The sequence below is a fragment of the Bubalus bubalis genome, chromosome 23, assembly GCF_019923935.1.
Source record: "Bubalus bubalis isolate 160015118507 breed Murrah chromosome 23, NDDB_SH_1, whole genome shotgun sequence".
NCBI lineage: Eukaryota > Metazoa > Chordata > Mammalia > Artiodactyla > Bovidae > Bubalus > Bubalus bubalis.
This window is the reverse complement of record NC_059179.1, coordinates 39,497,285-39,511,632: the sequence shown is the minus strand read 5'-3', so window position 1 is coordinate 39,511,632 and position 14,348 is coordinate 39,497,285. Positions and strand designations below refer to the sequence as shown.

Here is a 14,348-nt window from a genome sequence, read left to right as displayed (position 1 = left end):
TGGGTGGCAGTGGTGGGGGAGTGGGGTGGGCAGGAAGGGTTTCCAAACCAGCCAGACCGGGGCAGAGCTTTACATGCCTCTGTCTCAGCGGCCTGGGAACCAGTTGGTTTCAACATCATCTGAAGCACATGTTTTCTCTGTACTTGGCACCCTAGGCTCTTTTCCCTTCATACACAGGCTGCTGGGGGGCCCTCGGGCACTGAAGACCTGCCCCCGGGTGCCCAGTGCTCCGGGGGAGGGACACGAGAGGCAGCCCCCTTTCCAGGTGACCGGGTGGAAACCCACAAGGAGGCTGAGGGTCCTGACCCCCGGACAGGGAAAGAGGAGGGGAGGCCAGGGCCCAGGGCACTTACTGCACGCAGGCCGAGAAGAGTTCTTTGCAGGGTTTCTGAAGGAGCTTCTCCTCCGTCTGGGAGACCAGGTCCCGTCCAACTTGGGTGATGAAAACTGGGGACTGAAGGCAGGAAGAGAAAAGGAGGCATCAGTGGGGCAGCGGGCAGGGGGCCCGGCTGCCACGGGGCTCCACCCGCCCGCACCTGGTCCCGGCTGCCTCCCCGCATGGTGGTGGGTGGTGCGGGGAGGTGGCGGCGATGGAAAGTGTGACCCAACTGGCCTGGACTTCAGGTCAGATTTCTGGTTCTGCTGCTGACAGTGTGGCGACCTCGTAAGGCCACCCTGCTCCTCGGAGCCCCACTGTCCTCCTCCGAGAACACAGATCATGACATCCTGTGTCGGGGCTGTGGCCGGAGCCGAGGGCAGGGTGTGAGCACTCACATTGAAGGGACCCCCCGAGAGCTGCCCCCACCCCTTAGCCACAGGGGGGCAGTGTCCTTGGATGGTGGGCGTCAGGGCGTCTAGAGCAGGCGACAGGGCGTGGAGGGGCGGCCCTGCGCCGGGGGGAGCAGCAGAAGGTGGCGGCGCAGGCCTGGCTCTGGCTTGCCAGGGCTACGTCCCATGCCCACATGGCTGCTGGAGCTGCGAGCCTTGCTCCAGACACGGCCTCGCTGTCACCAGGAGGATGGTCAGAAATAACCGTTTCTCCTGGAACCAGTCAATGAAGCCGTGTGAGTTGGATGCTACAATGATGCTCATTTCACAGATGAGGAAACCACAGGCTCAGAAAGGTTAAGACCTTTGCCCAAGGTCACCAGCAAGTGGCAGAGATGGGATTTATACCAGGCTAGGTGGGTCTAGAGTGAAGCTGGTTGGAAGTGGTGGGGTGTCTGAACCACCTGTGTGGGCTCCCCTCTTTCACCGCCATCTCCCAGGAGGCCCCTGAGATGTGACCTTAGCTGTGGGCTGACCTGGAACTTATACAGAAGATGCTACCGCTCAGGGTGGTGACCGCTGGTCTCGGTGGTGGTGGGGTGTTATTGCAGAGGGTTGGGGGTCATCTGGGAAAGCTTCTGAGGAGAGGGTCACAGGCAAAGCAGAATGTGGCCTCAGACCTCCCACCCCTCCTGGGCCCTCCCGCCTGGGCCCTCCCCACTCCTGAGCAGACAGGAGGGGCTTCCGGGGGTCTGGGGGCGGCTCAGCTGTGCGTGAAGTCTCGGCACTGTTATTCCTTGGAACCGGCTGGCAGGAGACTTCTGGGAGCGCTGCCTATACTCAAAGCCCCGAGGGGAGTTAGTAACTGGTGATGACGCGTTTGGTTTAATGACCAGGGGTTTAAATCCAGTCTGTGGCTCGATGACATGAAGAGACGAAGCGATTCCAACCAAACCCCCTCTCGAGTGACTCTAGGGGACGACACCTTCTGCCAATAAGAAGGGAATAAGAAGCTGTTGGCAGCTTTAAGCTAGGAACGTAAAAACCCAAACCTGCTGGGAGAGTGGGCCGTGCCACTGCTCAAAGAGGCATTTGCTGTTCTAGTCACATCAGGGGGAATCCGAGGTGTTGGTCCTTCCCCCCAAACTGAGAAGGCTCTCCCCACAGGTGAGGTCTGACGCATCACGTAAGAAAAAGGGCCCTGGGGTCCCGGTGACCACAGTCTGTCCTCTGTGGCTTGAAGGCGGGAGAATTCCACACGGTTTTAGATCTCTTTCCAGGAAGCTAATCCCTGCTGGTCCCAGGAGGCCTGTGAGGTGGGCTGGAGAAGGGAGGGGTGTTTCCTCCAGGCCAGGTGGGCTCTGGAGAATAATGTCCCCTTCACTGCCCTGAGGGCTCAGGAATGCCACGAGAGCTCTGGCAGGCAGGGCTGTGTCTCTCTCCAGCAGGACTGCCCCTCTGGGATGGAGCTGAGGGTCAGGACAGAGTGGAAGGATTGGGGTCATTCTCCTCCATGTCACAGATGTTCCCTTAATTTCTAACCAAACAGAAAAGACCGCGAGGCCCTTGGATATTTGTGGGGCTGAAAGCAGCATGGAGAAAGGGTGTTGGTGGAGATCGCTGGCGCCTGGGACCCCCTCGGGCCAGCAGTGTTGGAAGTGACACTTTTATTTCTTTGGTCACTGGGTGGTCTCCTCAAGGGGTCCCAGCCTGCAGGTTCCGACTTTACACAAGAGTGTGCGTGTAGGCACCAAGTGAAGTGTGAAATTCACTCAGTCGTGTCCGACTCTTTGCAACCCCATGGACTATATGGTCCATGGAATTCTCCAGGCCAGAATACTGGAGTGGGTAGCCTTTCCCTTCTCCAGGGGATCTTCCCAACCCAGGAATTGAACCCAGGTCTCCCACATTGCAGGTGGATTCTTTACGAGCTGAGCCACCAGGGAAGCCCAGGAATACTGGAGTGGGTAGCCTATCCCTTCTCTAGGGGATCTTCCCAACCCAGGGGTCGGATCCAGGCACCAGGGGTCCTTTGAAATGTGTGCTGGTGTGGCTTGGGGGGGCTAGGGGTGTCTGGGAACTGGTGGCCCCACCGTGAACACTGGGCCTCCTGATGGTCTAGGGCAGTTGCAGCCCACGGCTGGCCAACCCTGACGTGATTGGTCTGCAGACCTGCCAGAAGTCCACCGTGCTGGCCATCAGGATGAGCCCCAGGCGCCCCTCAGGAGGGCATCTCCATGGCCAACTCCAGACAACTTAAAATACAGTTCGCCCCTCAGAGACACAGCTGTGCACACTCGGGCTTGTGGACCACTGAGCTCTCCCCTCCAGCCTGGTGACAAAGGACTTGGTTCCTAGAGGAGCCTCAGGCTGCAGAGCCACCTGTCCTGCCCCCCGAGTCACATGTGGAGCAAGAGAACACCCTCCCCCACCTCTTTGCCCAAGACGCTTCCCAGGCTCTTCTCCCTTGAGGCGGGGAACAGATGGGGCATTTGAGCTCAGGTGTGCCTTATCCACTCTCTGTGGGTAGAAGCCCCCATCACCAGAGGAAAATAACCTGCTCCACCCCTCCCCGTGGAATGTAAAATTGACCTTGAATTCAGAACCACTTGGGGCTGCAGTCGGACGGGGCCAGTGGCCGGCAGGCCCAGCGGGTCAGGCAGACTCCGCATACTCGCCCCTTTGTACCTCCAGCCCCACGACGGCCCAGACGCACTCCGGCCTGTTCTCGATGCCTAGGCCACAGGTCCTGGGCTTCCTGCTGTGTATGTTACCAAAACACACTTTTGAGGTAACAAGAGGGGAGGGCTGTCCAAGGGTTTTTCTGAATACCACAGCACATTGAGAAGAGCCCTTTGCGTCGTTCCGAACATGAACGGTGCAGGTCGGTCAATGGTACAGGGGCCCCGTGGGCTCTGCACCTTCACATCTCCCTAGGCCCCCTCCTCCCTTTTGGCCCCACTTCCCTGTTCTCATATGCACCCTTCAATAGCTCAGCTAGTAGAGCGGAGGACTGCAGACTTGATAAATGTGGACATCCTTAGGTCGCTGGTTCGATTCCAGCTCGAAGGAAGTTGCCTTAGTTGCTTTGGGCTTCCCTGGGGGCTCAGATGGTAAAGTATTTGCCTGCAATACGGGAGACCCGGGTTTGATCCCTGGGTCAGAAGATCCCCTGGAGAAGGAAATGGCAACCCACTCCAGTACTCTTGCCTGGAAAATTCCATGGATGGAGGAGCCTGGTGGGCTGCTATCCAGGGGGTCGCACAGAGTTGGACACGACTGAAGCAACTTGCATGCGTGCATTGGAGAAGGAAATGGCAACCCACTCCAGTATTCTTGCCTGGAGAATCCCAGGGACAGAGGAGCCTGGTGGGCTGCCATCTATGGGGTCGCACAGAGTTGGACAGGACAGAAGCGACTTAGCAGCAGCAGCAGTGGACTAACAGGGATTACCTGGGAGTGTTTCAGGGACCGAGGTTGGAAAGGAAGGGATGGTGGTCGGGGGGGGGGGGGTAGGGGGGGGGTCGGGAAGGCATGGGTCTGGTCTGGTCAGGAAGCCTCTGTGGTTGCTTAACTCAGCCCTTGACCCAGGAAGCCTGTGAGGATCATCCGCCACGCCCAAGCCTCTGCCTCCCTCAGCAACCTCCAGTGACAGGGATGGAGCCCCCGGGGCAGACCGACAGCCCCCCAGCCCCCTACCCCCCACCCACCACCCCCCATCCCCAACCCTACTCGGCCTCCACAGGTCATCCACAGCCGGTCCACCAGGTGGCGCAATTGAGCCCCTTGATGCTGAGCTGCGCTTGCAGATACCCCAGGGCTGACCAGCCCCCCGCCCCCCACCATCACTCTCCCTCCATCCTCCAACCCCCATCAGAGGAGGGAGGCCAGCTGGCACACCTGAAATAATTACCGAGTGATTCATCTCAGACCAGAGGAGGGTGGCCTTTGCAGTAAGAATTTAGGGGAAAAGTGAGAGAGCCCCTTGGAGAGGGCTGGACCTTGAGGGAGACGTGGGGTTTACACGGGGGTTGGGGGGAGCCCAAAGGTCAGGAGGCTGAGCAAGCGGGGAGCTGTAGGGGTGCTGCTCACGGGGAGGAGGGCTCATCCAGATAGAGCTAAATAAGGGCGACGGCTGCTGGCGCGGTCATGTCTTGCCAGGCTGGTTCTCACTGACGGTTGAGTCATCAGGCCAAGGGTGGAACGTAAGTGCGGGGGAGGGTGTGTGTGTGTGTGTGTGTGGTGTGTGGTGTGTGTGTGTGTGTGGTGTGTGTGTGTGTGGTGGGGGGCTGCTACCCCTGCTCTGCACCGCTGCTGCCCTCTGCACTGAGGTGACCAGCGGGAGGAAGGGACCTCATTTTCTGCATCAGAGAGAAACTGCGATGTCTGAGGACCTTGTTGCCGAAGCATCCAAGTTCCTCATGTCAAGAGGTCAGAGTGGAGATGGCATCCATCATATGTGGCCGGTGTCCCTGGGGGTGCCGAGGGATGGAAGCATGGCTGGGCCCCGAAACCACCCTTCAACGCCTCCTCCACAGCCGCCAAGAATCCCGAAGCAAGCACCTCTCCTGCCATCCTTGGAGTCTCCAGGAAACACATGCCTGACACTTGTTTAGAGATCTAGGAGCCCAGAGGATACAGGAGGAGGGGGAGAACAGAGGGCTCTCCTGGGAAGAGCCTCGGGGCCTCACTGATGTAACCCCATTTGTGGCACAGATGGAAAAACGGAGATAAGAGACCCCTCTGAGTTATGGCGCTGGCCAAGGGGAGCAGACCAACAGTGGAGGGAGGGGCTCCACAGCGGGCAGAGTTCGTGCTGGTGGGTCTGAGCTGGATGGGCTCTAACTAGGTGTCCTGAGCCACTCGAGGGAAAGAACACAGCCTCTGCCTCGCTGTCCCCACTCAAAACCAGCTTGTCCCCACTTCACAGACAGGGACAGACACACACAGCAATCTCAGCCCTGGTATGTTTCAAGAATTCTCTTCTCTTGCCTGGACTAACTAGTAGGCCCTCATAAGCCTCTGCAATCACCTGCTCGAATGTGGATACAACAGCCCTCAAGAGTTTTTCCACCTCACACAGCAGAGATGAGCCCACTGCCAACAGACCAAGTTCAGAGCATTCTTGATCCAGCCCCAACGGCCTTCCTCAACCTGCCTCTCCATCATGCCCTCTCCTCCCACTGCACACTCATTTCCTGGGTAAACTCTGGCTTTCCAGCCACCAGGCCTTTGCTATTCTCATGAAGGAGCCCTTGCCACCCGTCATGGCTCATTGTCCAAATCCTGTCCAAAACCTTTTTCCAATGCAACCTCATCCAAAATGATTCTCTGAGCCTGCAGGGCCTTCCACACAATCCCACTTCCCACTGACAACATTCATCATCATTGTGATTTCTTGAGCACCTATTATATGTTAAGTCCTAGGAACTTTCCATGGGATATCTTTTTTAATCTCTCAAAGTAGGTTTTATGCTTATTTAACCTGTATGAGGAATACATCATGTGAAATGCTGGCCTGAATGAAGCACAAACTGGAATCAAGATTGCAAGGAGAAATATCAATAACCTCAGATATGCAGGTCAGGAAGCAACAGTTAGAACTGGACATGGAACAACAGACTGGTTCCAAATAGGAAAAGGAGTACGTCAAGGCTGTATATTGTCACCCTGTTTATTTAACTTATATGCAGAGTACATCATGAGAAACGCTGGGCTGGAAGAAGCACAAGCTGGAATCAAGATTGCTGGGAGAAATATCAATAACCTCAGATATGCAGATGACACCACCCTTATGGCAGAAAGTGAAGAGGAACTAAAAAGCCTCTTGATGAAAGTGAAAGAGGAGAGTGACAAAGTTGGCTTAAAACTCAACATTTAGAAAATGAAGATCATGGCATCTGGTCCCATCACTTCATGGGAAATAGATGGGGAAACAGTGGAAACAGTGTCAGACTTTATTTTTGGGGGCTCCAAAATCACTGCAGATGGTGCCTGCAGTCATGAAATTAAAAGACGCTTACTCCTTGGAAGGAAAGTTATGACCAACCTAGATAGCATATTGAAAAGCAGAGACATTACTTTGCCAACAAAGGTCCGTCTAGTCAAGGCTATGGTTTTTCCAGTGGTCATGTATGGATGTGAGAGTTGGACTGTGAAGACAGCTGAGTGCCGAAGAATTGATGCTTTTGAACTGTGGTGTTGGAGAAGACTCTTGAGAGTCCCGTGGACTGCAAGGAGATCCAACCAGTCCATCCTAAAGGAGATCAGCCCTGGGTGTTCTTTGGAAGGAATGACGCTAAAGCTGAAACTCCAGTACTTTGGCCACCTCATGCGAAGAGTTGACTCATTGGAAAAGACTCTGATGCTGGGAGGGATTGGGGGCAGGAGGAGAAGGGGACGACAGAGGATGAGATGGCTGGATGGCATCACCGACTCGATGGACGTGAGTTTGAGTGAACTCCGGGAGTTGGTGATGGACAGGGAGGCCTGGTGTGCTGCAATTCATGGGGTTGCAAAGAGTTGGACACAACTGAATGACTGAACTGAACTGAAAATCACTGCAGATGATGACTGCAGCCATGAAATTAAAAGATGCTTGCTCCTTAGAAGAAAAGTTATGACCAACCTAGACAGCATATTGAAAAGCAGAGACATTACTTTACCAACAAAGGTCCATGTAGTCAAAGCTACGGTTTTTCCAGTAGTCATGTATGGATGTGAGAGTTGGACTATAAAGAAAGCTGATTGCCAAAGAATTGATGCTTTTGAACTGTGGTGTTAGAGAAGACTCTTGAGAGTCCCTTGGACTGCAAGGAGATCCAACCAGTCCATCCTAAAGGAAATCAGCCCTGAATATTGCTTGGAAGGACTGATGTTGAAGCTGAAACTCCAATACTTTGGCCACCTTATGTGAAGAACTGACTTATTTGAAAAGACCCTGATGCTGGGAAAGATTGAAGGTGGGAGGAGAAGCGGACGACAGACGATGAGATGGTTGGATGGTATCACCAACGTGATGAACATGAGTTTGAGTAGGCACCAGGAGTTGGTGATGGACAGGGAGTCCTGGCATGCCGCAGTCCATGGGGTTGCAAAGAGTCGGACATGACTGAATGGCTGAATAACAACAGCAAAAGTTTTATCAGGTCCATCTGATAGATGCAGAAATAGGCCCCGAGAAGTTAAGTAACTTGCCCAAGATCACACAGCTAGCATGGGAGCAGAGACAAGATTCAAAACCAGGCAGTCTGGTCAGAGAGCCTTATCCCTGAGCACTACAGGTCCTCCAAGGATGCCATAGTCTTTCTCGAATAGTGAGTAGGGATGTAACTCCGCCTTGGAGAGCAAGCCTTCTTTGGAGGCTGGTGGGGCTGGATAATGAGGTGCAGTGGACGTTGTGTGTTTTGGCAAGCACTGTTTGTATTGCATTGTTGTGTACACACACACACACACACACTCAGGCTAATGGCCAGCGTATGCTTTGCTTCACTATATGAAAACATCCCTCCAAGGAGCTCCCTGCTCATTAGCAGCAGTTCCATCAGTGAGCAAAAGGTCAGCCCAGGAGACTGTCCGCTCTATCTCCAGACGCAAGCACTTAGGGCTTAATGATGTGTATATTTTCATATGTGGGCAGTTGACATTCCCCATGTAAACTGTTTGCAATTTCTCAATGTGGACAGACCTGATTTTCAGGAAAAGCTGAGCAAGAGAGGCAAGACACTCTGGAAGACAGGGGAACCAGGGGGTCTGCTCCCTTCCAAACAGGTGGCTTCCTGCAGCGGGGGGGTGTTGCCTGTCCCACCCATATCAGGTTGGAGGCAACTGTTTGTTGGGGGGCCAACTCACTTCTCCTCCAGGACAGGAACCAGGGAGGGGCACTCCCACAGTCATACCCTGGCCGCCCCTTGACCCTTGACGGAGAGATCTGCGTCAATGGTGGGAAGCTCTGCACATGGGGCTGCCTGGGCCCAGCCGTGGGCGGGGGCAGGGGTGGGAATCAGCCTCTAGCAGAGCCAGGGTTAGAGGCATCATGGGCGCCTGGGAGAGGGGCTGGCTGATAGCCATTGGCCCCTCCAGGTGACTTTTCCCGCGAATTCATATTTTCCATCGTTCCCCAGAAAGATGCCCTAGGTGGGGCTCGTGGATGCTGAGCCTTAGGGAGCTCTTCAAGGGGCAGAAATGTTGTTTATTCCTGTCTCATCTGAACTTGAGTAAAGCCCTTGGCAAGCAGCTAGGACTCTACATGCCCATAGACAGAACAGTTCATAAACAGATGACCTGAGGTTCAAATCCAGGCCTGTGCAGCTCCAAAGCCTGCCATCTCTCCACTCTGCTTTGCTGGAATGAACTTACAATGTGCTCTGAACACAGTCAGTGCTCGATACATTGGTTCACCAAATGTGTATGCATATGTTCATTCAAAGCAGAAATACCTTCATGAGGTCATCTGGTCTACCTCCTGCCTTTGAGCCAACTGGGCCAATCAGTTCTTTGGGATTTTCTTAGTTACAACCAGTTGGAGTGTTTGTTTGGGGTGGAAACTGTGGACTGGAAGCTTGAGGGTGGCTGGGGGAAACTGGAACTGCCTTGGGAGAAGCAACCTGGGGTTATGGGTTCCTGAGCCCATGGAGAGTCATGTCTCTCTGATGGTTTCATTTAACCGTATCCCCCCACGCTTCCAATAAATTCCTCCTTTGAGCAACTGGGAGTTAAGTATCTGCCACTTGCCACCAAGACTCCAGACAAATTCACCATCTGTAAAATCAGGAGTTGGGCCTGGTGGTGAGGAGGACCCTCCAAAGTCTCCCCCTCCCCTCCCTCTTCTCTCCCCCCACTCAAGTTGGCTGGTTCCAAGTTCCATAAAAACTACCTCAGCCCAGCCTGCCTGACACTAGGAACAGGAATTGGGTGAAGAAAGCAGACCGGGAAGGAGGTGGGCAAAGCAGGGCTCATTCCAACCCCCAAATCCCAGCTGGAAATGAAACCTGCTTGTACGATCACAACTGGCAGACAACGGAGTGCATTTGCCGATCAGCAGCCTTGGACAACGTTTCACTCCAGGGTTGATTTAAGGTCTGGCTGACAGGAAGAGAAAGCGCCGTTCTTCCACCTTTTAATCAAAACCTTCAGTGCCGTGTGGAGAAGCCAGGGGCCGCGGAGCCTGGGTCCATCTGGAGTAGTTCGTCTTCCGCACCTGCCAGGCAGCAGGCATGAACCAACGAGCCCCAGACAAGAACAGAACCAAAGGGAAAGGCAGGGTTTGGTTATCTTGGTCGTTGGGAAAGTGAACCAGCCCAGCCAAGCGCTCTCAAGCAAAGGGGCTGTGAGACTATGGCTCCTGGGCCTGACTAGGCCAGATGACTGCATCCTGTGGCTCTCGGCCCAGACATGAGCTACTTCCTGGGTGTCCACGTGGGCAACGAAGCTGCTGGACCATGTGGCCTGAGCACCATGCCAGATGCAGCCCCCGAGGGCAGAGACACATGCTGGATAGGCAGCTGGTGGCTGGAGGTCCTTGGGGTAGACACTGGGAAAATGACAAGTCTCACAGCTCCTCTCACACTCTAAGGAGAGGTGAGGCTTGCTGCTGACCATCAGGGGGGTGTGGTCTCCATTCAGAAGTAATTCACCCCGAAGCAGAGGGAGCTGAAGCTCTGGGGCCCCTTACTTGCAGTCCGGGGAGCAACCGAGTGTTCTCCGTAGGAGAAGAAGCAAGTCTGCACAAGCACTTTTAGGAAATGGAGATCTCAGGTGACAAGCACCGAATCTCCAAGGCTACAGGCGTCCATTGTGATTTCTTTTCTCATTCTCAGGAAATACTCACTTTGGTACCTAATGTTCTGTTCTTTCTTCTTAAAGAAGACTCTCCCCCAATGTTATTTAAGCTTCAGCTGCCACAAAACCTGGATCTTCCCTTGTCTCTGACAGACGGCACTCAGTCTTGAAGGAAACTTTCTCCAGAGGGGCACCCAGGCATCCACCTCCTGCCTGACGGCCACTCTGCACCTTTATCTTTCTATGATAAACAGCCAAAGACCCAGAGTCTGAGAGGCTCACAGGGCTCTCTGGGGCTTCTCGTGGCTGGAGAAGGTGAGGAAGGCCATTGCTCTGACACTGGGGTAGGAAGCAGCCCAGTGTCCTTTGTAAGGCCCATGGTTCCATTATGACGCAGACAGAATATGCGGCCACCCTGGCAATCTCCTTAAGTCTTTGGGCAATGATCTCTCATACCAATTCGGGGCTGACCCTGGGTTTAGCTGGTTAGTCTGCCAGGAAGATACTGGAGGGGACAGGAGCTGCCTTTGTGAGCAGACTTAAGAGGTTCTCTGTGCTGTGGCAGATACAAGTCGGGAAGCAAGGAGCCCGGTGTTTCTCCTGCAAGGGTCTGAGCTGACACCATCCATCAGCTACAACAGGTTCCCTGAGTGTCTGTTCTGTGCCCAGGTCATGAGCCGCACCCCAAAGACCTCATAAACTGACTCACTTGGCCAATGGTAGGAGTTCAAGGCTGGTGGGGAGTGAGGGTGGCCAAGTGTGCTGTGGGCTCTCAGCCCCTTGAAGGATGAGCTCAGAGAGGTGACCTCATGGCCAAAGTGAGGTCTTATCAAGGCTCAGAGGATGAAAGGAATGTGGCCAGACAATGAGAAGACCAGCACTCTGAAAGAATCCTAACCCTAACTCTAACATTTCCCAGGTAGAGCTAGTGGTAAAGAACCTGCCTGATCCCTGGGTCAGGAAGATCCCCTGGAGAAGGGCATGGCAATCCACTCCAGTATTCTTGCCTGGCAGGCTACAGTCCATAGGGTTGCAGAGTTGGACACAACTGAAGTGACTTAGCACGCACACAACCCTAACCCTATGGCAAAACTGACACTTTTCTAGACAAATTTAAGATGGTAGAGAGCAGGCTCACAGAGACCGTCCACTGGTGGAGGGCTACTGGGTCAGGAAGTCCTCTGAACAAGTAGGCCCTGCATGGGGTCCCAGCCCTTTCGGAGGGTGCCCCGAGAGGGTGGCTGACCTGGCCACCCCAGGTCACAAAGGGTCACATTCTCTGTGTCAGCGAAGTGGTGCAACACAGCCCTCACCCTCCACAGAGGGAAGAGCAGCCTGGGATGTAAAGCATGTTGTCCCTTACATCCTTTGCTGTTTTTAAGTGGCTTCGTAGAAATCAGGATGAAGGATTTTTTAGAGGTCAGGAAGTGAGAGCACTTTTAAACACTAGTAGAATTTAGCCAGAGGCCCTGAGAGCTGGGCAACTTTAATGAGAAAGAAAGGAAAACACACAAGTGGCCCTGACCCAGACCTTGACTTTTTTACGTCAAAAGCAAAAGCGGATAATTAACAAAACGAAATGTGCCTGGACGTTGGAGCGAGAGGCCAGCCGGGCTCTGTCAACTTGATAATCCCCGGTCAAGAACTGCGGGCCCAGAGCTCGCGTTGGGAGATGACTCGGTGTTTACACAGGCTGAGGGCTGGCGCTCAGGATCCAGAGAAGCAGGCTTTTTCCTGGCGAGGGGCTTGGATCTGGCCAACTCCGCTCCGGGTCAGGATGGTCACGAGCAGGTAATTCACAAGTAAGGCCCAGGTCCGATGGGGCCGGGGTGCAGAACGCTCACACCCCGGGGTATCTCTCATTCCTTGCTCATGAGCGGCAAGGGCACAGCGAGCCAGTGTTCCATCTTCCAGGTCACCCTCCAGTCCACAGACTCCAGACCGGCTTCAGTGTGAAGCTGTGTTGCAAATACCTTGGCCCAGGAAAACATTTCTCCCATGAAGATTACATTCCAGGCGGCTCGGGAGTGAAGGAAGGCAGGCATCTTTCAAGATCCTGGGCAACTCGACTGAAACCCCCAGGATGTCATTTCTCTGCCCAAGACCCATGGTCAGAGACCAGTGTCTGCCCATCCAGGGCAGTGCTGAAGGCGGGAAGGTTGTCCTCAGGAAGCCTGAGGCTGGCTTCACTGTATCCAGCCACTCTCTAAAGAGGAATTCTGGGAAGGAAATAGCACACACACACACACACACACACACAGGAATGGGGATCAGAGGCGGAGCTGGCTCCACCAGCATCAAAGGAGACTCCCATTTTCTGCCCTGGAAGGTCACAAGAAAGGAAGAGGAACTTGGATAGGCATGTCCTGGCCTGCTGTGAGGAGCCCCGAGACATCAGGCTAAAGACAGAGAGGGTGTGTTTTCCAGGGAAGTTGGCGGGGAGAAATAAATTTGTCTATCTGAGGGATCCAACCAGTCCATCCTAAAGGAGATTAGTCCTGGGTGTTCATTGGAAAGACTGATGTTGAAGCTGAAACTCTAATACTTTGGCCACCTGATGTGAACAGCTGATTCATTTGAAAAGACCTTGATGCTGGGAAAGATTGGGGGCAGGAGGAGAAGGGGATGACAGAGGATGAGATGGTTGGATGGCATCACCGACTCAATGGACATGAATTTGGGTAGACTCCAGGAGTTGGTGATGGGAGGCCTGGCGTGCTGCAGTTCATAGGGTCTCAAAGAGTTGGACACGACTGAGCAACTTTCACTTCTTCATTTCACTTCTTCTTTCACTTAGCCTAATGTTTTCAAGATTCATTCATGCTCTAGCAGGTATCAGGACTTCATGCCTCTTTATGGCTGAATAATATTCCATTGTATGACAGACCTCATTTTGCTTATCCATTCATCCGCTGATGGACACGGCTTGTTTTTACTTTTCAACAATTGTGAATAATGCTGGTATGGATACTTGCATACAGGTATCTGTGTTGGTCCCTGTTTTCAATTCTCCCAGCTTTTACTCTTAATGAAGCCCTTTTTCCAAGGTAAAACAGGGACAATTGTGTCTACTACACAGGACTGTCATGAAGACAGCATGAGATAGAGGTTTAAAACACACAGCATACAGTAAGTGCTCAAACAATGTTACTTAGGGCTTCTCTGGTGGTCCAGCGGTTAAGACATTGCCTACCAATGTAGAAGGTGGGGGTTCGATCCCTGGTTGGACATGCCCCACGGTCAAAAAACCAAAGCATAAAACAGAAGTAATATTGTAACAAATTCAGTGAAGATTTTAAAAATAGTCTACATTAAAAAAAAATCTGGAAAAAAAGGTTTTCAAAAAAATAAAATAATGTTACTTTGCCCCGCCTCCCTCATTTATATCCACCCTTAGTAAAGGAGCGTGAGAGGGTTAGATTCAGTGATACCCTCAAGGGCTGTGCTGTGCTAAATCGCTTCAGTCGTGTGACCCTAAGGACTGTAGCCGACCAGGTTCCTCTGTCCATGGGATACTCCAGGCAAGAATACTGGAGTGGGTTGCTGTGCCCTCCTCTAGGAGATCGTCCTGAACCAGGGATCGAACCCACAACTCTTTCATCTCCTGCACTTGGCGGGCAGGCTGTTTACCACTAGCACTACCTGGGAAGCCACCTATACTTAAACGGTGGCCTTCTCAGTTTTGCACAGCATTTAGACAAGTACTGATCCAAAGAATGAGAGTCTCATGGGAATTCAGGCTCCGCTGCAGGCCAGCTGGGGTGGGAGGTGGGAAACGAGGCCAGGAAGCTTTCCTATTC

At 53.5% G+C, this 14,348-nt stretch overlaps 1 protein-coding gene across 3 annotated transcripts in view; it reads right to left on the bottom strand.

Annotated features, from left to right (window-relative positions):
- GRK5 (G protein-coupled receptor kinase 5) overlaps positions 1 to 14,348 on the bottom strand; it is a 224,515-nt gene that overhangs the window by 26,479 nt on the left and 183,688 nt on the right. For all 3 annotated transcript variants that reach the window (XM_006048446.4, XM_025273993.3, XM_044935210.2), the window contains one exon: positions 354 to 454. In XM_006048446.4, the coding sequence (XP_006048508.1) occupies positions 354 to 454 (101 nt within the window). The remainder of the gene's footprint in view (positions 1 to 353; positions 455 to 14,348) is intronic.